Source organism: Arabidopsis thaliana (genome assembly GCF_000001735.4).
Source record: "Arabidopsis thaliana chromosome 1 sequence".
In the NCBI taxonomy this organism is placed as follows: domain Eukaryota; kingdom Viridiplantae; phylum Streptophyta; class Magnoliopsida; order Brassicales; family Brassicaceae; genus Arabidopsis; species Arabidopsis thaliana.
The window spans coordinates 25,941,566-25,962,972 of record NC_003070.9 but is presented as its reverse complement, the minus strand read 5'-3'; the positions used below and the strand labels follow the sequence as shown (position 1 = coordinate 25,962,972).

Here is a 21,407-nt window from a genome sequence, read left to right as displayed (position 1 = left end):
TTTTTTAAGACCACTAATATTAAACATATCAAATCATCCTAATTTAGAAAAAATTATATAAAACCAAAAATGTTATGTGGTATGTATAATATTACTATATATAAAATTAAACTATAAAATATAAATGTATTAGAGAATGATACAATTTGCAAAACTTTTATATATAAAATATAATTCTTAAATTTTAAAAATTACTACTTAAAAAAAAAATCATGGAACGGGTAAAGAAATTACAGAACGTGTTTTATTTTGGAATTGGGTTATATGGTGGATGTATTTGAATCAATATTTATAAAATTTTAAAAAATTATAAAATATGCTGTTTTAATAGGGATCAAAACTTCAGTTTTTTTAACAACTGTCTCATGAATTCGTGGTGTACTATTACTTAATAACAATTATAAACTGTAAAATATAAATATTTTGTAAAAATAAAATTTGCAAGTTTCAATATATATTATTTTTAAAAATAAATCGTTCCGCGGTATACCGCGGGTTAAAATCTAGTTGTATTTGTACAAACTATAAATGATGTGTTAACAAAATAAAATCTTCAGTATAATCAAGATTGAGAGAAGACGATCTTTGTGAAATTTGTATAGAGACAATAACAGATTTGTATCTACGTTAATATGTTGAAAATTTCAATAAAAAAAAGAGTTTCAAAATAGTCATTACAGAAGAAAGAAGAAGGAATCTAGACAAAAGAAGAATTAGTGAGAGGTGGTGGTTGGATTAGGTTGAAGCATCGAAGGAAGGACGAGAGGAGACAAGAGAGGGATCGGATCTGTGCCGTTTTGACAAAACGTAGACGTAGAAACACCTGTCGTAGTAGAAGGAGCCTCCGCTGAAGGAGGAGGTCTTGGTGGTAAGAGAAGAGGACAAGGAGCTCTTCTCTGAAGCCGGCAGCTAAGAGATCGTCGGAAAACGCAATCGTCGTTGTGAACTCTCATCTCAAAACCTGGAAATGGATCTCCTTTACGTCCTGAATCCTCCATTCTTGCTTCTTGCTTCTTGATAATAATGTATCAAGTCTTGTTTTGTGTGTGGATTGGTGTTTGGGTTTGTTGATGTTTTAAAATGTTGAATGTTTTTTTTTTTCCTTTTAAAGGGTTTTAAGCTGATAACGAAATTAGGGGTTGCTTAGCGTGAGGATTTTAATAGAGTAATTAATAGTATGGATAAATATAAAGAAGAAAATCCTTTTTTTTAAACGTAAGAAAAATAGAAATTGGGTGAAAGTGTGGTTGTTGTGGTGGTGCCTGTATTGACTCAATATGGCAAAAAAAACAAACAAGAAAAAAAACTGGTCAATGGTCAATGGATTGGATAGATATGAGATCTATTATAATGGGAAGTATGCTTAGTGTGTTTTTCTTCTTTTCTTAATCAATTTTTATGTTTAGTCTTCTTATATTAGATGAGAATTTTAATTTTGGCATGAGGAATGCGTTATCGTTGGCAACATGTGGCCGCGTACGGCCGTGTATTTATTTTTAGGTTTTAGCTAATTCGTCATATCTTCTAGACGAAAATCGGAAAATGTATAATTCTCACTACATCTATCTCACACAGTTTAGATGTTTTGAATCAAATCACACTATAAAATAGAATAAATCATTAAGCTTAACCCGTGAAAGATGAAACAAAATTACTTCTTCTTATTGTTATTTATATTCTCAAACTTAGAAAACTCATTTTATTATTACCGTATATAAAATTCGACCACTCATGCCAAACACACATTAATCTCTAATAATCAGAAGAAAATGAAATTTTTGTAGATCATTCATTTTTTTTGTAGTTGGAGAAAACTAAAACTCAAAAACAATGTTGTTAAATATGCATGTGGGATAGTCTGCAATCTCATAATTTATAAAGACAATCTCTGAAAGTTAAAAGATTTCCTCTGCCATGAAGAATCCTAAACCCACACTGAAAGCCATGTAATTGAGACGAGTCACATGTCAATATATATATATATGTTAGTTTAGTAAATTCTGAGAAATTTCAAATTGAAAAGCCAAAAAATATGTAACATTTATCAATGAATGTGGAAAACTAAATGGGCGGTGTGTGGTGGTGGGGAGGTGTATCACTTTGTTGGTCTCAACATGTGACTCGAGAATCTATCATACACACATTGTCATCGACATAGTTTCAGTATTCACGCCCCATAAAGTGTTCGGTGGTGACAATATCTACACCCCCCCTCACATGTTCATTTTTGTTACATGCTATAGATTATATTTCTTTATACAAATTTACTATGAAAAATCTGTTGCAATTATGTGTAATGTTCATCCATTCTCCACTTGGGCTATGTATTTGGTTTGGCTCAAGAAAATTCTTAAAGACTCTATATCTATTATTTTCAGCTTAAGATTTTAGAAAAAGTTACATTTAATGGAAAACATTTTTTTGGTTGAATTAATTTTACATTCATTCACAAAAAAAAATCTTTGAAATGGTGTCTCTTAATTTGCTAGAGTCTTTCTTTCGATATCATAAGCCAATAATTTTTTGGTGTAAATTTAGGAGGTTTGTTTGGAATCATTCAATCATATTTCTTCCCATAAATCACTAAATTATGAAGTATAATTATGTCTTTTGTAGTTATTTTGTTTCAAGTCATGGAAATTTTAATTTGACATAATAATCTGAAGAAGAAGATAATGAGGATTTGATATATATACAAGAAGAGTAGGTTAACACTTAACACTTAGTCATGACATCAACTAAAACTCTTTTGTCTTTTTTTCCCTACCCAAAGTTGGATCCTAGACCAAGAATTTAAGATTATATCTGGCGATAGATTTACAGATTCTTCTCAAGTTTAAAGCAGTTAAAACCTAGATGAGATTGAAACCTCACAGCTAAGTGAAGTTGTTCTTCAAGAGTAGGAACGGACCAAGCCAAAGTTGACAAAAGATTTCGACTTGAAGAGACCCCCAAAGAGAAATCTTGTCGGTGATTCGTGAGAAGGCGATTTCTGTCTTTGTTGTTGTTCTTGAGGGTTGTTCTTGACTTTGAGAATAGTTTGGCCTATGGTTTGTCTTATGGAATCTATGGTCTTAGCATCGATTGAGTAACCAGATGCATCACTGACATAGAATGTGTTTAGAGCTTTGCCTCCTTTGGTTTTCACTTCAGCTCTTGTGACCGTTAGGCTGTTTTCACGGAATATGCGAGTCACGTTTGACAATAAGCCTACTCTATCCGTCGTGCACAGTTCCAACTTCAATCCCTAAAACATCAAACAATGATCTCTCAGTGACAGTTACAGAAAGAGTATATACCAGACACTATATATTACTGGATCATTTACCTCAGATACTCTTCTTTTGATAGCTGCTTCAAGACATTGTATGACTCTTTGCTTCTCTGCCTCTGATTTCACAGGGGATCCATCTATATGTCTCACATAATACTCCTGCAAAGCAAAGACAAAGACCGATAAGTAAATGGATTCAAGGAAACTCTCTGCTCTATGGTAATGGGATATTTCTTTACCTGAAACGCCTCGGTGCCCTCAGTATCAACACTTCCATGGAAAACCACATACTGCATATCAGTCAAAGTGCAGACTGTGTCGAACAGAAGCTTTGGTCTGTCTTTACATCTAACTGTGACCACAGAGTAATCCTTATCGAGCCAATTATCAACACAAACATCTGGTCTTTGCCTTTCATCTTGGATAGAGGAATCATCATCCACCAAACGGTGTTCATAGTCTCTATCCTCAAACATCATCTGATGAAGCCTCCTATCCGTGTGGACCTCCCCATGAGACACTACGGTTTTAGCTTCCCTTGGTGTGTTGCTTCCCTTAAGCACATTTCTGAGAAGGTTCTTGATCCGAGACAACCTCTCTGGATCAGAAATGCCACACCCGGTTAAGTCATCTGTGACCTGCATCACAGCAGCTGCTCTGGTGTTGTGTGTCCAAATCTCAGCGTTGAGGACACTGCATTTGAGATGGGTCAAAACAGCTGACAGTTCAGACAGCAGACCTGGTCTGTCACATCCAGTTAACTCAATAACCGTGCTGTCTGTTGATGGTATGACACCAACTGATCTCATGGAAGTGGAGAAACAAGCTTCAGGCCCAAGAGACTGAGAATTAAACACAACACACTCATTAAACTCTCACTCACACATAAGAAGAAGATAACAAGTTTAACAAAAAAACACTCACCTTTTGGATATAGTCTAGAACAACTTCATCAGTGACTTTGTTACCATCTTGATCAGTGACATTAAATACTGCCAAGTAGCAGAGAGAATAAGAGAATCAATCCCTTGTTCTAAAGTAAAGAGAATCCAAAAAAAAAGAAAATTTAACAATCGGAACATACCATCCATAAACCAACCACCATCAGAAGATATGTACGCCTTAGTGATAGTAAGGTTAAGATCAGTAAGGATTTGTACAACTTCAAGAAGAATCCCATATTCATTTGCACTATCCACCTAAACAACATCAAGAAGACAAAACAAAAAATTCAGGACAAGTCTACATAAATGAATAAACAAGATATATAGACATAAACCAAAATTATAAGTGTACCCTTATCACAGTTGCCTTCTTGCAAGAGTCATTATCAATCACAACCCTGGAAAATAAAACAGAGGTTTTTATCCAAAATCATATCACACTATTAAAAGTAGTTATAATAACAAAAAGGAAGGAGAAAGAAAAAAGTTAATACCTTGGTGGATTCATTCTTCTTATCAGCTTCTCATACTCATTATCCATATCTTGTGAAAAACTCATACTAACATCTGCAATCAAAAAATTCCCAAATATAAAAAAATCAGTGAGTTTCAAAGACAGAAACTTTCAAAAATCAGAACAAAACCCATGAATAATAATCTCTTCTTTCTCTCTGTATTCTTGTAAATACCAATAAACAGAGAGATACCACTGACATCAAATCCTAGGTAAATTTCTAAAAGAGCTTAACAGAGAAAAAAACCACAAGAAGAAGAAGAAAAACAAAAACTTTAACCTGCAACTACCAAATACTGAAAACCCCATAACCAATAATGAAATATCTTACCCAAAAATCGTATGAAGAAGAATCAACAATGAGAAAAAAGAAAGAAAGAAAAAAGAGACATACCCATGTTCCTTTTTTGGGTTTAAGCCACTGTTTGATTCTTGACACTTGAGAGAGAAGGAGCAAAAGGTTGGAGAAAGACCTGCATATATAATGGCGACCCACAAGATCTTTTTTTTTTTCCTTTCACTCTAATAATATTTCCTTAAAATTATTAAATTAAAAATGGAAAATTAAACCAACAAAAATAGAAATTAATCTGACACGATTCTCCCATAAACGAGCAACTCTCACGAAAAATATCTTTATATTATTATAACTTTCCCGCGGCTTCGATCAGAGGAAAAAAAAAACTGATATTGCTTATTGTTCTTAATATACAGTGAAGAAGAAGGAAGAGAAAAGATGTGTGAACTGTAACTCTCAGCGTATGTTAGTAAACAGTAGTATGTTTTAAGTGGAAAATAGCTAAAATGCGCGGATAAGTTAGCATGCTACATATCTTTGTTTAACCACGTGATGGTAATTAAATAAAATTACTGGGTAGTAATTATGACAAGGTCTCTTCTAATCTGTAACCCAAATTTCTCGGAGTAGAAGATGTGAAAATTTTTTAATTACTGTTTCGAATTTTAAGCCGATTATATATTATTCTTTTGAGATTGGATCGTGTAATGTAGAGATTCTGATATATATGATAATTTCCTTATTAGTGTGAAAAAGAAATGATATGATTCCATGATTCCATCTTAATAAATCATATATATTCCATCGTGAAGAGAGATTCATGACCCGTATTGATTCTATGGAATATTATTAAGATATATACAATGTGCCATAAAATCTCTGAAGAATATATATTTATTTCCTAACTTTTGCTCCAAAAGGAATATATATATATATATTATATATGTCTATTTCCATTTCAAATCAGGAAAAAAGATAACTGCAAATGGGTGTTTTTAAAGAGCGACCATATGGAATAATTGTACCGTATCAAAATTATTGTCCAACGTTTGTTTTCCTTATATTAGAATTTACAAGAGACCGAGAAAAGAAGCCAAAAATATACAATAGTATTAAATGGACCATATTTTGTGTTTTTGTTAAACGTTGATGATTACTTTAAATGATCCAATTAAATCGAGTAATTAAAAAAACGTAACTGATGGACCAAGATATTTGTTGAGTCACACACTAACATTGATTTTAAATCCTCGTTATATTACATGTTGTTAATAAAGAAAGAAGAAGAAAAACGTAAATGGTGTTACGATCAAATAGTTTTGTTTTTAAGATTCTGTCGGAATTAAATACAATCGAGATTCAAGAATTAACCGATGGAACACATAAATGTTGAGAGACAGAGGAAAAGCGAAAATCAATAGCGTGAAAACATAGAGCATACAGAGTTTACAGGGTGGCAATGTACTCTTCGCTTTACGTACCATTGTCTATATATTGACCGTACCTTCATTCACATCTCTTTCCCAACATTAAAGATTTGTTTTTATTTTTTTTGGTTTATTATTTCACATTACCAAATTATTGATAAATAAATACATCAGATTCGAGACCTCCTCGGCATTTTCCATGTTTTTCAACAACCGAAAACACTATGGAATTTAATTATGTGTGAGTTTTACACACACTATTTGTGTTCTATCTATTTCTATAAGAAAAGTGAGTTATATATATATAATCGTTTCCCAACATATTTACGTAAAGTTCGCATGGGACTCAAATATTTCTACATATTCACATCTAATAGTAGTATTTGTATATATATATATATATATATATAGAAGTTTTCTTTTAAGAAAATGGGGAATGTGTTTTGGTGTACAAAATGATGATCCACCATGACTGAATGAATATAATCATATATATATTGGCATGATTTTCAAAATATTTCACAAAAATATGTAGAGATTTCAAATTTAATATAATTTTTTCCAGGATGTCATTTTTAATGTGTTAAATAGTAGTATTTTAACAAATATATATATGTATGATCATTCATTCAAACATGTAATACAGTTTTGTATAAAACTTTTTCTTAAAAAATCCTGATATTTTACAAATGGAACGACAGCGAAATCTAGTACCCATGATGAATTATCCAAATATTCATACCCAAATGTACTTACGACATATCTACGACTATATATATATATAACATATGAAATCGATTTTTTTCGTTTGCAAATGCATGCAAGAACTTATGAAAAAAACACAATATTTTGAATATTCAGGAATTCGATTTCATACATGTGATGTCGATTTTGTTAATCTAATTATCAAATTTAGATTCATTGAACTTTATGTTTTTCAAATATTTGCAATACATTAGTTATATATATAACTACCTGAAAGAAAAAAGAAAAAAATCAAATTCGAATCTATTTTGCTGTTTTGTATGATACGTTAACTTGAGCTATTGTCATTAGCTGAGATGTACAACTAATAAAACATGAGAGATTTAAACCCAAATTGTTTTACAAAAGTTTACCGAAATAGTTAAAAATCAGGGGTCTACAAAGTGACAAAACCAATCAACATATTAAGAAGTATTAAAGTTTCTTACATTTTGAAGACAACAAAAAAAAAAGAAAAAAAAGGTTGGAAGTAGTAACAAGTGTGTGAGTAACCACTAACCAGTGTTACAAACTAACCATGGTTAGGAAAAAAAAACAAAGAAACAAGTAGCGGCCAACTGAATTAAATGGAGAGACTGCAGTCACATGGTTAGGCATACAAAATAAAGCATCGTGCTGCATGAGAGCCGGTCTAGGAATCTGCTGTGGCCGAACCTACCTTTCTCTTACTATGTTCCTTCACCTCTGAATTTCTCGTAATCTATCCCACGTTTTGTCTACTCTCCCACTTGTTCATCTTCAAGCTAAGACCTAATTCAAGAAGATATTTGTCATTTATCTCAAAATACTAGTACATCTTTTATTCTTAAGTTTTAGTGTTGGAGGTCAAAATGTCTTCGAGATAATTTGTAATACTATGATTTAGGAAAAAAGAAACTGGTTATTTACATTTTTTGGGACAACACATTGACTTACATATGGATCAAAATAAGCTCCAAAAATAAAAAGTGAATGTGGGGTCGAAATGATGAGGCATTAAGAAGTAATTTTTTTTATTTTTTTTTGAATAAAATGTTAAATTATACTGAAAAGAAAAAATGTTGGTTGTACAACAAGTGCATCATTGAGAAGTAATTTTCACTATTGCAAACGAAGAAAAAATGAGGAAGAAAAACTCGAGCTAAAACGCAAAACCGATTCGAGTGTTTTGAAATTTTCGGAACAACCCATCCGCTAATAGATGGACAAATAAAGCTCCAAAAAATCGAAAGTGGACGCCGGGGGTCTACAAACGGTGGCATTAAGACATATCCATCATGTGAGTTGGATTTTCTAAATTAGTTTCTATTACTATAGCTTATAAATAGTGTAATTCTGATACACACATCGAGTCAATCAAGAGGGCCAAATTATTGGTGTATATAATTTATAGAATCCTTTACTACTTTTACTGTGTAAATGACAGATATATTTGCCCACATTGTCGCAATTTGATATCACAGATGGTCGGTTAATAATATCTACCATGATTGGCTTTTATTACCCAAGGAGAAAATAAAAAATATTCATGGATTAACGTAGAGATGAAATAGTTAAATAGTGGCTGAAACACTGTTTATAAACTCTGTTTGTGTGTGTTCGAGGTCGTTGGTCCAAAAGGTTGCTTTCGGAGATCGAAGACAAGAGTTTAGCTATAAAGAGGAGATTTTTAAAAGATATAATAAAAAATATTACGTTTGTCCGAATCGAAGTGATGTGAAGGTGACCATGTTCCTTATTAATTCATGGTTTTGTCTTGTCGAGATTCAAGCGCGGGGCTCTATATCTACTAACGTATATGGACTAGTCACTTCTTAGTCACGAACTTGGATTTTCTCTTTGTCGTTCAATTAATTTGGTCATTTTTTTTTGAGATTTTCTTCTATTATATTATTGTTCCTGCATTGACCCATTTAAACTATGCAAAGTTTGCATGGTAATGAAAAATTAGCCTTGATTAGCGGTGCAGGCATGTAGTAGACATTTTAATAACGGTAAAGAAAATGTAGTACGTTTTACTTGGTGTGAGTAATATACTAATATCGTTTAACTCAGTGTAATCTTCTTAATATGCTAATTGTTATAACTATGATTATTTTTACTTCTTTTTATGGAGGTTTTATAACTACACTTTTCTTTTTGGTTAAACTTTATAACTACACTTATCAGTTCTAATGTTATAAAATAATACTTTCCGCGTATAAAAGGGATTTGGACTACGGAATTAAGGAGCAAAAAAACGTCGTGGCCGACATATGCAACATAATTTCCAAGCGAATTCATGGAAGTGCGTCATTTAGACCGGCAATGATCAAAAAATGCAAATCCTGTCATAGTTATAAATACTAGCCTTCTAAACTTTTCGAGTTTCGTATTATTTGTTGTTGTAATATATTACTGGAATGTCATAATTTTCATTTATTAACCAATTAACAAAAAATATCAAAACTTTGTATTATATTAACTATGTTAGTTTACTATAAAATTGAATATTTGCATGCAGCATGCATGAACAAAAAACATGTTCTCTAACTTCGTCGGTGGTGGAAGTAACTTTGTGACGAGCTCACAATATTTTTCCATTTGATTGTTAAAAGTTAAAACTGTAGTAAAATCTTAAGTAATTTGAGCCACATGCCCACATGTTTGTCTTTAAACTGAAAATGTAGAAGAAGAAAATATTGCTAAGGGATAAAAAAAATTTGCTACGAACATCAATCCTCTTTTAAGATATTGCTAATTTTCTTAAAATTCAAATATGTAATGTGGATGCTCTTATAAATTTTAAACTTATATGTTTCGCTTTTCTTCTAGTAATATATCGACCATTCAACAGTTTTCGACTTTACGCAAACGGTTTTCATGAAGGTTTTATAAAATTCGTTATAAATACATTAAATATCCAAAACCAAAACTGGTTAATACAGTATGGTCCCCAACCCTAGAACTAGGTCTTATCAGGTCATAGCCTTTTAGGCCTATGGAATCCACCGGATTCTTGGTTCAGTATCAGTTTAGTTTTACACTTAACACACTAATTTTATATTAGTAGATTTTAACCTGTGATTAACTACTAAATAACTGTCTTCCGTTACGCAATAATAATAATATACTTAAGCCATGATGTTATTAGCTAATCAAAAACAATAAAATAACCTGAGTCAACGGTCAACTACACGGAGACACAACACCGCCCCTAATTCTACCTAACTAAAGTCTAAAGTTACTACTAAACAAGTAAATTAAGCTTTCCCAATTTGCAGTAAATAAATTATTAATTAATTAATTATCAATAGATTTAAATACAAAAAAAAACTTATTTTGGATGGCCTTATATATTTTATGAATTAGTAACGGTGATTTAATTTTTTAAAAAATATTTGTATGCAAACAATCGATCAACTAATTAACATGTTCACATTTCACAAACGTAACATGTAGAATTTCGTCGAGTTCATATGCGAATTTTGTTTTACTCAAAAACAACTTGAACCACTTTGCATCATAGAAACTTAAAATATATATATGCTTCCAGAAACAAATAAATATCTTCTTAACTCTTTTTTTGGGTTTATTTTTAAAATTAGTAATGTTAACTTTTAAAAAGACAGAATTAGAGGAATATTAAAAGCGAAGTTGCACGCGACGTGAGGCAGACCCGTGAGTCAGATTTTCATGTGGAGACAGAGTGGCAGTCACGCACGTGTCACGTGTCTTTCATTAACTTTGTTTAAAAATTTCCAACTTTTGAACTGTTTTTGTTTTCTCACCTAAAAGTGAATAGTACTACTACTATTTTTAATAACTCGTTGTTGCACGTATCAAAAGAAAAAAGTATCGTAATTGCATTATACACGACTGCTAAATTGATTTATCGACAAAGGTATACTAAAAATTCGTTAAAATAACAATCCTAAAAATAAGGAAGAGAGAGAGAGTCTCTTGGAGAAAACGAAGAGACGTCGGTACGAGACTAAAAAGGGTCCACGTCAGACGGAGCTGTAAAAGCCAGATGCGAAGACAAGAAGGTTTTTGTGAGATTCTGACTTTTGCTAACGTGCACACTTTCTAACTTTTTTGTCTCGTTAGAAAATGGTATTGTTTGTGTTGTAATTACAAGTGTTGCAGTACAATTTCATACGTATAAGAAACTAAGGGCTTATTATGTATATGATTCAACTCTGAAATGTTTCCTTTCTCATGAGTCGTCACCTTTGATAGTAGCTTTAGTGTGTGTGAACGTGAGAGCATTATTCATGCGAAATATTGACCTTTATTTTACTAAAGAGTCGTCTTTTGACGTACTTTTCTTTTGTCAATGTATATAATCATCTAAGTCATACACCAAATAGAAAAACATGAAAATTAAACACTTTTATCAGACTTCTTTTCACGGGATAACCTGTTTTAAAAACCTTTAGGTTGAAAATTGTAACGATTTTTTTCTGTCTCATGATGAATGTAAAAATTATGCTTGTTTGATACAAATCTATTGATATATATGTAAAAAATATTATCTAAGAACTTCATTTTGTTTTATCGTAAAAGTATAATTTCAACCAATATTTTGCTCTCTACTCACGTCGCTGCAAGGTAAGAAAACCTTAATTTATACGGCGGACTTTACCAACGGAATATCTGTAGACCTTTGTGTTGTCATTCGCCTTCAGCCACGTCAGTGTTCGTTCACAACAGTTACGGTGAGCGTCAGAGACTTAGTCCAGCCTACGTGGGTTGCTTATCAGTCACGAAACCTAAATTCCGGCGAAGTATGTATGAGTATGATATATAACAGAATTGCAAATATATAACTTGTAGAATGGCTCAACCAAGTTCTCATAGATGCACTTGTAACTTAATTAGGATGAGACGAGCGAGGGAAGAAAAAAAGAAGTCATTTCATTGTTATACTTGTATACATGAGCCGATCATCAATACCTGAACACTTCGTTAATCTTTAGTTAGGTTATTATTGCATCAACTATAATACACATGGATCACATGATGTTAACACACACGAATCACATGATGTTAATGTTTCGCCACTACAATCGAATACAAGAATCACATGTTTAATCCAAAATAATTAAGATTTTTTTAAAATGCAGTTTTTAGCAAACATGTAATTTTAAAATGGTCAAAAATATTAGTTATCAAATTTCTTAACAAAGTAACATAGATGATATTTCTACAAATGTTCCTTAAATTATAGTTTGTATGAATCTCCTAGCTTTACTTAACCTATTATTGTCCACCTTTGCAATAATAGGCTTTATAGTACAAACTACTATTGCAAAATCAAACTATCAATATTGTAAAACTGGAAACTAAAATAGATCTATCATTTTGTAATAAATACAAATATTTTTACGTTATCTGAAACCAAATATCTCAATACATACAGGCATTCAGACAAAAAGAGTATGAAAAGTAGATTATATTGGAACGATCGACAAGCTACGACTGCTATATATTGAAGTATAAATTAACAAAAACGTAACAATCAGAAAAGATTTGGATAAATCTCCAAAGAGATGGGCAACTTGGCTCGATCTATTCACCAAAATCTACCAAAATGGTCCACGTACCTATCAGCCTCACCCACAGGCCACTTTATTTAACCTCGATTCAACTTTATTTAGTCTATACTTGTGTCTATAGTAGGTTAATTCATTATTACGATTACACGAATTAACATGATATTATCAATACAAATAATAATATAGTTTGGCGAAGGAGTGGTCCCGTCGGGGGCAGAGAGTGGTCTCTGGCTGCATACAAAGATTTGAGTTCGACAACACCCCAACCATATATTCTTTCGTACCTATCACTCTCCATCGATCTATCTCTTCTTCTTTTTTTCCCCAAACCATATTATTTCTTTTTATGGTCTTTTTGCTGAAAATCATAACTAGTTTTGTTCTTCTTGTTGTTCTCCTGCTCAAATATAGTAAAAGCGTACTATAGTTATTGGCAAAAACAGTTGTTTCGTTTTCTATTGTACTGTAGAAGATTCACAAATACCATGTGTTAGCAAATTTGAGGTCTAGTTGTGCTGGTTTTATCGATTATTTGGCGTTCCTAGTACCAAAATCTGCAACACAATATAGTTATCATAAGATTATTGTAGTGGATATAAAATGTTGTTATGATGTAAGTCTAAACCTAACTTTAAAAATAAAAATTGGTAGAGTTATGGACTTAATTATGGTGTCAAGTATTTCACACTTTCACTTTGTTTCAAACACTTATTTTATGTGAATACTTCTTTTCTTAAACTTGAAACATTTCATATTTAAAATTATAACCCATATTTTCAAACGAAAACAAAATTATCCATTGGCCAATAGGAAACTAGGAATGGTGCGACCAATAAACTCTTAAAAGTCAAACACCTCTGCGTGACTCAGAAGTTTCCCTCCGCGTTTGCCGTAACGTTACCTTTAATTTCGTCAGTAACGCAAAAATAACAGATCCGAAAGAAAAAAAATCAACACACCGAGAAAAAAATGGAAGATCTATGGAAGAGAGCGAAATCGTTTGCAGAAGAAGCAGCGAAGAAATCACAAACCATAACACTACAATCATCTTCAACAACATTCGTCAATCTCGTCACCGAAACCGCTAAAAAATCCAAAGAGTTCGCTCTCGAAGCTTCTAAGAAAGCTGATTCGATCAATGTCTCCGAGTTCGTCGCCGAGACGGCGAAGAAGTCAAAGGAATTCGCTGCTGAGGTTTCAACGAAAGCGGATCAGCTCAAAGTCGTAGCATTGAAACAAGCTGATCAGATCCAGAATATAAAATCGATTGCCGACATTATACCTGGAGGATTAGGAGGATCAGGATCTGGTGGTGGTGGTTCTGAGATTTCTGAATCTGAGCTTGTTAGTTTTGGTATTACTGATGATTTGAGAGAGTTTGTTAAAGGTTTGACATCTGCTACGTTCCAGGCTTTTCCTGAACAAGGTATTGTTGTTTTGTTGTTGTTGTTGCTTTATCTTTGTTTTGGAATTGAGGATTTGAAATGTGTTATGGTAAATGTGGATTAGATGAATCGTCGGAAGTTTCTGATTTGGAAACAAGTGCGTCGAATGTTCGGAAGGATCTTTCTGAGTGGCAGGAGAGACATGCCACTCTTGTTCTTGGTTCTGTCAAGGTAGATTTTTCGAATTTGAGATTGGAATTAGTTTGATTAGTTGGAGAAGCTGATCTTGCATAATTGGTTTAGTTATAGATTCATCTCTTCTGTGCTACATTGTTTGATTTTGCATTTTGTGTATGTTGCAGCAAATTTCGAAGTTGAGATATGAACTATGCCCACGAGTTATGAAAGAAAGGAGGTTCTGGAGGATATACTTTACCTTAGTGAGCACTCATGTTGCACCGTAAGGATCTACCATCTCTTCTCAAAGTCTGAAAATGTTATCGACACTAGACTGAGAATTGCATTAAGCGCATAGGAGGTGGTAAAGATAGCTTAAGATCTCTATATTTGTATGACTAGGTAGTCTCATAGCTTAATCACTGCAGCTTAAGTTTGGTAAAATGAAACCATACGTAATTATATGGGAAATGGATTATACCTTATCAGCACGGATTTGATCCAGAGACAGTCTTAGTGAATTCTCTTGTGGCTGCAAATCATCTATTCTGCCTCTAGCTTGGTCCAGTATATCTCGGAAAACCATGTAACTCACAAATGAGAATATAAAAAACAAAGGAACATGACTGAAAACATATAGAAGATCTTGACACCTTAGTTGTTTGTGTATTTCTGAGAAGTGATTAGTGAATTGAGCACCCTTGTCTTTCATTCTTATGAGACTTGATAGCTGCATGAATTAAGCGGAAAGGATTTGTTTTGAATCAGATATGAAAGGAAGTACATGGAGGAACTTAGGAACAAAGCAGAGAGTAAAGATGAAGAAGCTAAGAAGAGTCCAGGGCTTGGAAGGACAGAATCAGCTGAAAAGAACAGAATATCTACTGCATCGTCTGAGCAAGATCTCGATACATTCCTGCTGGGAGATCTAGAAGACAGTGACGAAGCTCCTGGTGAGACACCTTGACTTGATGTAGCTTCCCAAGTTTTAGCTATGACTTAAATCCTGATTTTGTCTGTATAATCGTAAAACTTGCAGATGATGGTGATGGTGATGATGGAGGAAGCCTGGGTGATGATGACTTTGACAAGATTGGCAACTCTGTAAGTGAAAACGTTTGATTATTCTCTCAGTTCTTTAAAACATACAACAACAGAACATCTTGGTTTAATCCAAATCTGCCTTCACGTGTTTGCAGGATGTTGAGGAAGAGAAAGAATCAAATGCAGCAAAAAATTAGAAATATTATTAAGTTTTGTTACATACCCAATTGTTGGGAAGTAAATGAGGATGGTATATGATCTGTTTCATCATCAGTGATTCAGTGTATAGCTTTTGATGCAAAAGATGAAGACACATTTTATTCATTCGAATTCGCAAATTATAAAAAAACAGACTTTGATTACAAAATTATCCTAAAAAGCGAAACTTTGACATAAATATTAGTCGCTGGAGAGGTTAAAGTTTGCTAATGGCAGTAACATATCTTCTCCGGCGTTACAAGCCGGCGACAATATCATCAGTTTTGTCTTTCTCGACGAAATGTTTTGTTGGACGAACATCATCACTCTCTGTTCCAACGGAAGCTCCTCCGGTTCCAAAGAAGATCCCATTCGCAATCTCATCTCATGGGATCACAAGACAAGATCCTTTCCATTGGATGAAGAATACGGACGACACCGATTTCGTCGACTTCCTCAAGCGTGAGAACTCATACTCTCAAGCTTTCATGGCTGACACAGAAACCCTGAGGCGTGATTTATTCTCCGAGATGAAAACTCGTATTCCAGAAGAGATTTTCACTCCTCCTGAGCGTTGGGGACAATGGTTCATCTCTCTAATCTTGTAACTTTCTCTGATACGAGTATAAAGGAGTGAGCTTTTTGATTGATTTGGTTTAAGTTGTCTATTGAGCAGGTTATATAGACAATACATACCCAAAGGAAAAGAGTATCCTCTTCTATGTAGGAGATTGGAGAAGGGTAAAACAAATTGGCTCTCTGGTCTTTTTCGTGGAGAAGAAGAAGAAGTTGTGCTTGACTGGAATCAAATTGCAGAGCAGTTTGGTAAAAGTTCATTCCTTTAGTATAATGTTTCATTGTTAGTTTTAGAGTCATCGTCAGTCTCTAAGCAAGTGTTATGTGTACTACTTCAGGTTATGTTCATGTTGGAGTTTGTCGGGTTTCACCTGATCATAACTATCTGGCGTACACGGTTGATCCCGAAGGAGGTGAGCGTTTCATTCTCCAGATTAAGGATTTAAGAACTGATCGGTTAGTTCCGAGGTTGGAAGTTGATGGAGTTGTTAGCTTGGCATGGGCTTTAGATGGAATCACCTTGTTTTACACTGTTACAGATGAAAACCAAAGACCTCACAGGCAAATACAGTGACTCATACTAGTAGATAGATAGCTTTTTAATTTTATTAAACTTGGAGAGTGTTTGTTCAACTGCGACTAGTTTTTGCAGGGTTGTTGTCACAAATGTTGAATCAGATGGGAGAGATGATGCCGTAGTGTTTACCGAAAGAGATTCCAGTTTCTGTGTAGACATAACGACCACAAAAGATGGCAAGTTTGTTACTATCAATTCAAACTCAAGGACTTCATCCGAGGAATTTACCTCTTTCAACTGCATTTTTGTTTTTGTTTTCTTAGTGTCTATCATCGATATACTTTAGGCTCAAGCTGAGTTATCTTGTTTTCAGGTTTATATTGTAAATGCTGATAAGCCAATGGCTGGTTTGCAAAGAACTCGCGAACGAGTTCCTGGCGTGCAGTGTTTTCTTGAACATCACAATGGGTTCTTTTACATTCTTACAAATTCTCCCTCAAATGCAATTAGTGAGTGGTCTGGTGAAGGCTACTATTTGACTAGATGCTTAGTAGAGGAAATTGAAGCATCTGACTGGCAGACTGTTTTCCGTCCAGATGATGATGTGGTTATACAAGATATGGACATGTTCAATGACTACTTAGTGCTTTATCTTAATAAGAAAGGCTTACCTATGCTCTGTTCCATTGATATGCCCATAAAAGCAAATACGAAGGTATTTCTGATTAGTATTGCAGTTGTATGTTTTTTCTCTGTCGCTTTGCGTTCATACATTTTCACTAAAGTATGTTTCATTTGTGCAGCATATGGATGATCTTGTTCCCTGGTATTTTCCACTTCCAGTTGATTCATGCAGTGTTGCCCCTGGTTCAAACCACGACTTCCAGAGCTCTATATACCGAGTGGTGCTTTCGTCTCCTGTGGTAAATAAAGAAACGGGTTTCTCTATTTGTTTTAGCTTTGAACCATAACATAGTTTATTTGCATTTGAATTTTTCTTTCTACTCTGATACTTTCTCTGAATATCTTACTGTTATTGTTGGAATTGCAGATTCCTGACACTATCGTTGACTATGACGTGTCAAGAAGATTGTTCTCAATTGTGCAGCAGGAGGGAGGGGTTGTAGATAATTCTGATAGTAGTAAGCCATGGTACACAGCAGATCGCTCTACAGAGAATAACGGTCAACTTAATGATAGAACCAGCGAGGGAGAAGATGGTCAGTTAGATTCTCGAATGCCTAAATGGGAGGACTTATCTGATACATATGTTTGTGAAAGACAAGAAGTTTCTTCACATGACGGAGTTGAAGTCCCTCTTACAATTCTGTATTCACGAGAAGCATGGAAGAAGAGTGAGTCACCGGGAATGTTGATAGGTTATGGCGCTTATGGAGAAGTTTTGGACAAAAGCTGGTGCACAAATCGATTGAGTATGCTTGATCGTGGTTGGGTGATTGCTTTTGCTGATGTGAGGTCAGTCACTAAACATAACCAAAGCATTCAATTATCATTTGCTTCAAGTTGACATCACTTGGTATAATAGTGGTTGATTTGAATGTGCTTCTATAAGAGTTTTATTTTGGCCTCAGGGGAGGAGGCAGTGGGGAGTTTTCATGGCACAAATCCGGAACTAGATCGTTGAAACAAAATTCAATCCAAGATTTCATATACAGTGCTAAATATCTAGTCGAAAAAGGCTATGTGCATAGACATCATCTTGCTGCTGTTGGGTACAGTGCAGGAGCTATTCTTCCAGCTGCAGCTATGAATATGCACCCGAGTCTATTTCAAGCTGTGATTTTGAAGGTAAGAATATTATGGCATAGCAAATGCATTAAGTTGTGTCCAGAATAATCAAAAGCTCAAATCATTAAGGTGTGTACCATTTGGGCAGGTTCCTTTTGTAGATGTATTAAACACATTATCGGATCCAAATTTACCTCTCACACTCCTGGACCATGAAGAATTCGGGAACCCAGACAACCAAACTGACTTCGGATCGATCCTTAGCTATTCTCCATATGATAAGATACGAAAAGATGTTTGCTATCCGTCCATGCTTGTCACTACTTCGTTTCATGACTCAAGGCAAGCTAGCTTCACAAAAGAACCCTTAAACCCATATCTCTTTTTTGTTTTAAGTAAGAATCTTTGGATCATAGTTTGCGTGTGTTATTGGGTCAGGGTTGGAGTATGGGAAGGTGCAAAATGGGTGGCTAAGATAAGGGATAGTACGTGCCACGACTGCTCCCGAGCTGTGATTCTGAAAACAAATATGAACGGAGGGCATTTTGGTGAAGGTGGTCGCTATGCTCAATGCGAAGAGACTGCCTTTGATTATGCTTTTCTTCTCAAAGTTATGGGTCATCACAACAATAGATAAAAGCATCACATCATCTTTGGTTTAGCATCAAATGATTTTATAATAGTCTTTCACTTTAAGGTTAAGAGATTGCTAGCCTTTGATCTCGCTCTCTCAACAAAAAAGGAAGATCAAATCGGAAAAAAATGATGCAATAACTTGAAACCACAAGAGATCATATTTGATAGGTTACATGAATGATGCAGAAGATGATACAAACTCAGAACCACAAAAAAACGCAGAATCTACTAACCAAAGTTTATCTTAACGAGTACTATAGGAACCCCTAGAAGCCGAACAATGTACACGATACAAGGAATCTGTCAATACATTTATATATTCCAGCGCCGTGGAGCCTGAGAGAGAAATGTCACAGTGTTTTCATCCGCTTGTGAGAATGTTCAGATTCTTCCTCAACGCTTGAATCCCTTCCTTGCGTATCATATGATAATGGATTCTGTATAGAAAAATGTATCAACATCATGATATATGGCTATTGTTACAAAACTAAGTATGAAGCATTTCGAACCAACTATTTACCTTACTTGATGGCTCTTCATGAGTTAGACCTTGATTGGCTCGCTTCCCAAGATCGATCTGCACAGAAAGCTTTGCTTGCGACAGATCAATGCCTGCATTCTGGAGTGCTTGTGTTAATGAGCTCAATAACCTGGCCATTTCAGAATTAATGTCTCACAAGATTAGTACACAATGCAGTTAAAAAAAAAGGGTAGAAGCGAACACATCAATGGCAGCACAGTAACAGAAACGAGGAAGACTTAGAAGATCAGACTCACTCATGCGAGTAGGCACTAGAGATGCTAATGGTTCCACCTTCAATAACCAGGTCATTACTTTGGCCTAGCCCATCACTAGTTGCAGGACATTCATTAGCTTGTTCGCCTTGTACCATTGGAAGAATTGGTTGTAGTGGTGGTAATCCTTTGTCGTCTAACTCAGGTTGACTTTCAATCGATATGCCGGTTATAGCTCTTGCTTTGTCAGATTCAATCGGGATTTGCGGTTCTGCAATAATTGCAGGTGTCGAAGTCACAGTGTTGTCTTCAAACTTTCCAGGAAAAGGTATCCCTGGACCAGATCCATTATTTATAGCTACTGGGTGGTTCCCCAAACTTTGAACTCGCCAATGATTATTCCTCTGTTCCAATCAAGAAAACATAACCTTCAGCTAAAAGTCACACAAAGAAAGCCTTGCGGGTGCAAAAACATACTCAGAATCTACAATCACAGAAACTCATTGAGAAACCGACATAAGAAGAAGCTCAAAACTTTACCCATGGCGTCAACTTTGTTGGTTCCTGACTCCAACCTGGATACGATCCTTCATACTTTTGCACCTTCTCTTGTAAATACTGAACATAATCTATCACCTAGAATGGAATAGCGGTATTAAGCTAACAACATCTAAAAGACAGGATATTCGCACAAAGCATCATCAAATACCATGACATACCTCTAAAAGGAATGAAGCAGTGTCACGTTTTTGTTCACTGTTGGGAATTAGTTCTCTCAATATCTGAAATCTGAGAAGAGATTTATGAATTCAGCACTCAGAACAAGAACAATAATTATAATGTAACTAAGTCCTATATCAAACACCACAAAACTGAAGCAGAGCAAAATTCCCAAACACAAGTCCTAAGTATTCTTATGATTTTGTTAGCAAAGTAATTGAATTTTGATTCAGATATCAAAACAAAGAATGTCGCGTTTACTCCTAATCTCAAGTTCTCACAAAAACAACAATCCAAAAAGTTTGAAATCCTCACTTTATATCAACATACCTTTCATTGATTTTGCTTCTTCTACGTTGCTCAGTGACCGAATGTTTAGAACGTATCGCACTAGCTTTATCATTTTCCTTTGAATCTGCTTTCAAAATCAAACACCGAATCACACAGAGACAAAACTTAGAAAAATCTAATCCCAAACTATTCAAATCCATCTCGATACATATCAACAATAGCTCCAACCAAAACACAAATTGACGAAACAACAACTAAGAAAAATTCAAAAGTCTCCCAAATCGAACAATTTACCTCTGTTGCTATGAACAGTAGTGTTGGAAGAAGGACCTTCACGTTTAGAGTTAAAGTCTTCTTCTCCGTAATCTTCTTCCTCTTGATTTCCTTTTCCGGTTCTCATCTTCGCCGGAGAATTTCGACTGTTTATTGTTTTATTTTCAACTTTTGCCGTCGACGAGCTCTTTTTTGTTGCTTATTTGTTTTTTGTTTTTTGGGTGCCTCGTGACTCGGCTGAGTTCTAGTTAGCTGTGGGAGAGACTACGTGAGTTTACTTGAGCTTTTGTCCGTCAGTTTCGTGATTTGGAGACGTGTACGACTTGATGTGATTACCCGGTTAGGCCTCTAAATGAACCGTAGCT

The 21,407-nt window shown here is 34.4% G+C and overlaps 5 protein-coding genes and 2 long non-coding RNA genes across 9 annotated transcripts; 3 read left to right on the top strand and 4 right to left on the bottom strand.

Annotated features, from left to right (window-relative positions):
* Window positions 1-537: 537 nt before the first annotated feature.
* On the bottom strand, window positions 538-1,369 carry AT1G69050 (uncharacterized protein). The gene has a single exon (NM_105576.2). It carries the CDS (start codon window positions 996-998, stop codon window positions 714-716), a length of 285 nt encoding a protein of 94 aa, NP_564950.1. The 5' UTR covers window positions 999-1,369; the 3' UTR covers window positions 538-713.
* A 1,202-nt stretch (window positions 1,370-2,571) lies between these two features.
* On the bottom strand, window positions 2,572-5,406 carry ACR4 (ACT domain repeat 4). Of its 2 annotated transcripts, NM_202378.2 has the most exons (8): window positions 5,127-5,406; window positions 4,713-4,785; window positions 4,571-4,616; window positions 4,359-4,473; window positions 4,199-4,266; window positions 3,514-4,116; window positions 3,329-3,433; window positions 2,572-3,247 (listed from the first exon to the last, which is right to left on the bottom strand). In NM_202378.2, exons 1-8 carry the CDS (start codon window positions 5,128-5,130, stop codon window positions 2,894-2,896), a joined length of 1,368 nt encoding a protein of 455 aa, NP_974107.1. In that variant the 5' UTR covers window positions 5,131-5,406; the 3' UTR covers window positions 2,572-2,893. The 2 variants fall into 2 exon arrangements, with proteins under 2 accessions (NP_974107.1, NP_177067.1); NM_105575.3 differs by having other exon boundaries at window positions 2,666-3,247; window positions 4,713-5,150.
* Window positions 5,407-7,604: 2,198 nt separating this feature from the next.
* AT1G09037 lies at window positions 7,605-8,065 on the bottom strand. The gene has a single exon (NR_139550.1). It is a non-coding gene; the product is annotated as an other RNA (long non-coding RNA).
* Window positions 7,857-8,141, top strand: AT1G09033. The gene has a single exon (NR_139549.1). It is a non-coding gene; the product is annotated as an other RNA (long non-coding RNA).
* Window positions 8,142-13,632: 5,491 nt separating this feature from the next.
* AT1G69030 (BSD domain-containing protein) lies at window positions 13,633-15,737 on the top strand. The gene is made up of 6 exons (NM_105574.4): window positions 13,633-14,167; window positions 14,251-14,357; window positions 14,489-14,586; window positions 15,072-15,256; window positions 15,343-15,407; window positions 15,503-15,737. The coding sequence occupies exons 1-6, from the start codon at window positions 13,711-13,713 to the stop codon at window positions 15,542-15,544; spliced, it is 954 nt and encodes a 317-aa protein (NP_177066.3). The 5' UTR covers window positions 13,633-13,710; the 3' UTR covers window positions 15,545-15,737.
* A 24-nt stretch (window positions 15,738-15,761) lies between these two features.
* On the top strand, window positions 15,762-19,087 carry AT1G69020 (Prolyl oligopeptidase family protein; the record flags this gene model as incomplete). Of its 2 annotated transcripts, NM_105573.2 has the most annotated exons (11): window positions 15,776-16,131; window positions 16,222-16,370; window positions 16,460-16,534; window positions 16,631-16,682; window positions 16,774-16,918; window positions 17,012-17,353; window positions 17,442-17,561; window positions 17,690-18,114; window positions 18,231-18,447; window positions 18,536-18,729; window positions 18,826-19,087. In NM_105573.2, 11 exons carry the CDS (start codon window positions 15,776-15,778, stop codon window positions 19,022-19,024), a joined length of 2,274 nt encoding a protein of 757 aa, NP_177065.2. In that variant the 3' UTR covers window positions 19,025-19,087. The 2 variants fall into 2 exon arrangements, with proteins under 2 accessions (NP_001323142.1, NP_177065.2); NM_001334396.1 differs by having other exon boundaries at window positions 15,762-16,131; window positions 16,460-16,682.
* On the bottom strand, window positions 18,708-21,344 carry BIM2 (BES1-interacting Myc-like protein 2). The gene is made up of 7 exons (NM_105572.5): window positions 21,064-21,344; window positions 20,809-20,893; window positions 20,478-20,547; window positions 20,299-20,394; window positions 19,801-20,162; window positions 19,544-19,673; window positions 18,708-19,460 (listed from the first exon to the last, which is right to left on the bottom strand). Exons 1-7 carry the CDS (start codon window positions 21,167-21,169, stop codon window positions 19,374-19,376), a joined length of 936 nt encoding a protein of 311 aa, NP_177064.1. The 5' UTR covers window positions 21,170-21,344; the 3' UTR covers window positions 18,708-19,373.
* Window positions 21,345-21,407: the final 63 nt, after the last annotated feature.

What these genes read in the sequence shown, in the direction of transcription:
- AT1G69050 (NM_105576.2), bottom strand. Translation starts at nt 998, where the DNA reads ATGGAGGATTCAGGACGTAAAGGAGATCCATTTCCAGGTTTTGAGATG.
- ACR4 (NM_202378.2), bottom strand. An exon ending in AGAAGGCAACTGTGATAAGG is followed by an intron (nt 4,474 to 4,570) that starts GTACACTTATAA and finishes GATGTTGTTTAG; the next exon opens with GTGGATAGTGCAAATGAATA. An exon ending in AGGGCACCGAGGCGTTTCAG is followed by an intron (nt 3,434 to 3,513) that starts GTAAAGAAATAT and finishes TTTGCTTTGCAG; the next exon opens with GAGTATTATGTGAGACATAT.
- AT1G69030 (NM_105574.4), top strand. Translation starts at nt 13,711, where the DNA reads ATGGAAGATCTATGGAAGAGAGCGAAATCGTTTGCAGAAGAAGCAGCG. An exon ending in TTGTTCTTGGTTCTGTCAAG is followed by an intron (nt 14,358 to 14,488) that starts GTAGATTTTTCG and finishes TGTATGTTGCAG; the next exon opens with CAAATTTCGAAGTTGAGATA. An exon ending in AGACAGTGACGAAGCTCCTG is followed by an intron (nt 15,257 to 15,342) that starts GTGAGACACCTT and finishes TAAAACTTGCAG; the next exon opens with ATGATGGTGATGGTGATGAT.
- BIM2 (NM_105572.5), bottom strand. Translation starts at nt 21,169, where the DNA reads ATGAGAACCGGAAAAGGAAATCAAGAGGAAGAAGATTACGGAGAAGAA. An exon ending in TACTGTTCATAGCAACAGAG is followed by an intron (nt 20,894 to 21,063) that starts GTAAATTGTTCG and finishes TTTTGAAAGCAG; the next exon opens with ATTCAAAGGAAAATGATAAA. An exon ending in ATGAAGAGCCATCAAGTAAG is followed by an intron (nt 19,461 to 19,543) that starts GTAAATAGTTGG and finishes TTTTCTATACAG; the next exon opens with AATCCATTATCATATGATAC.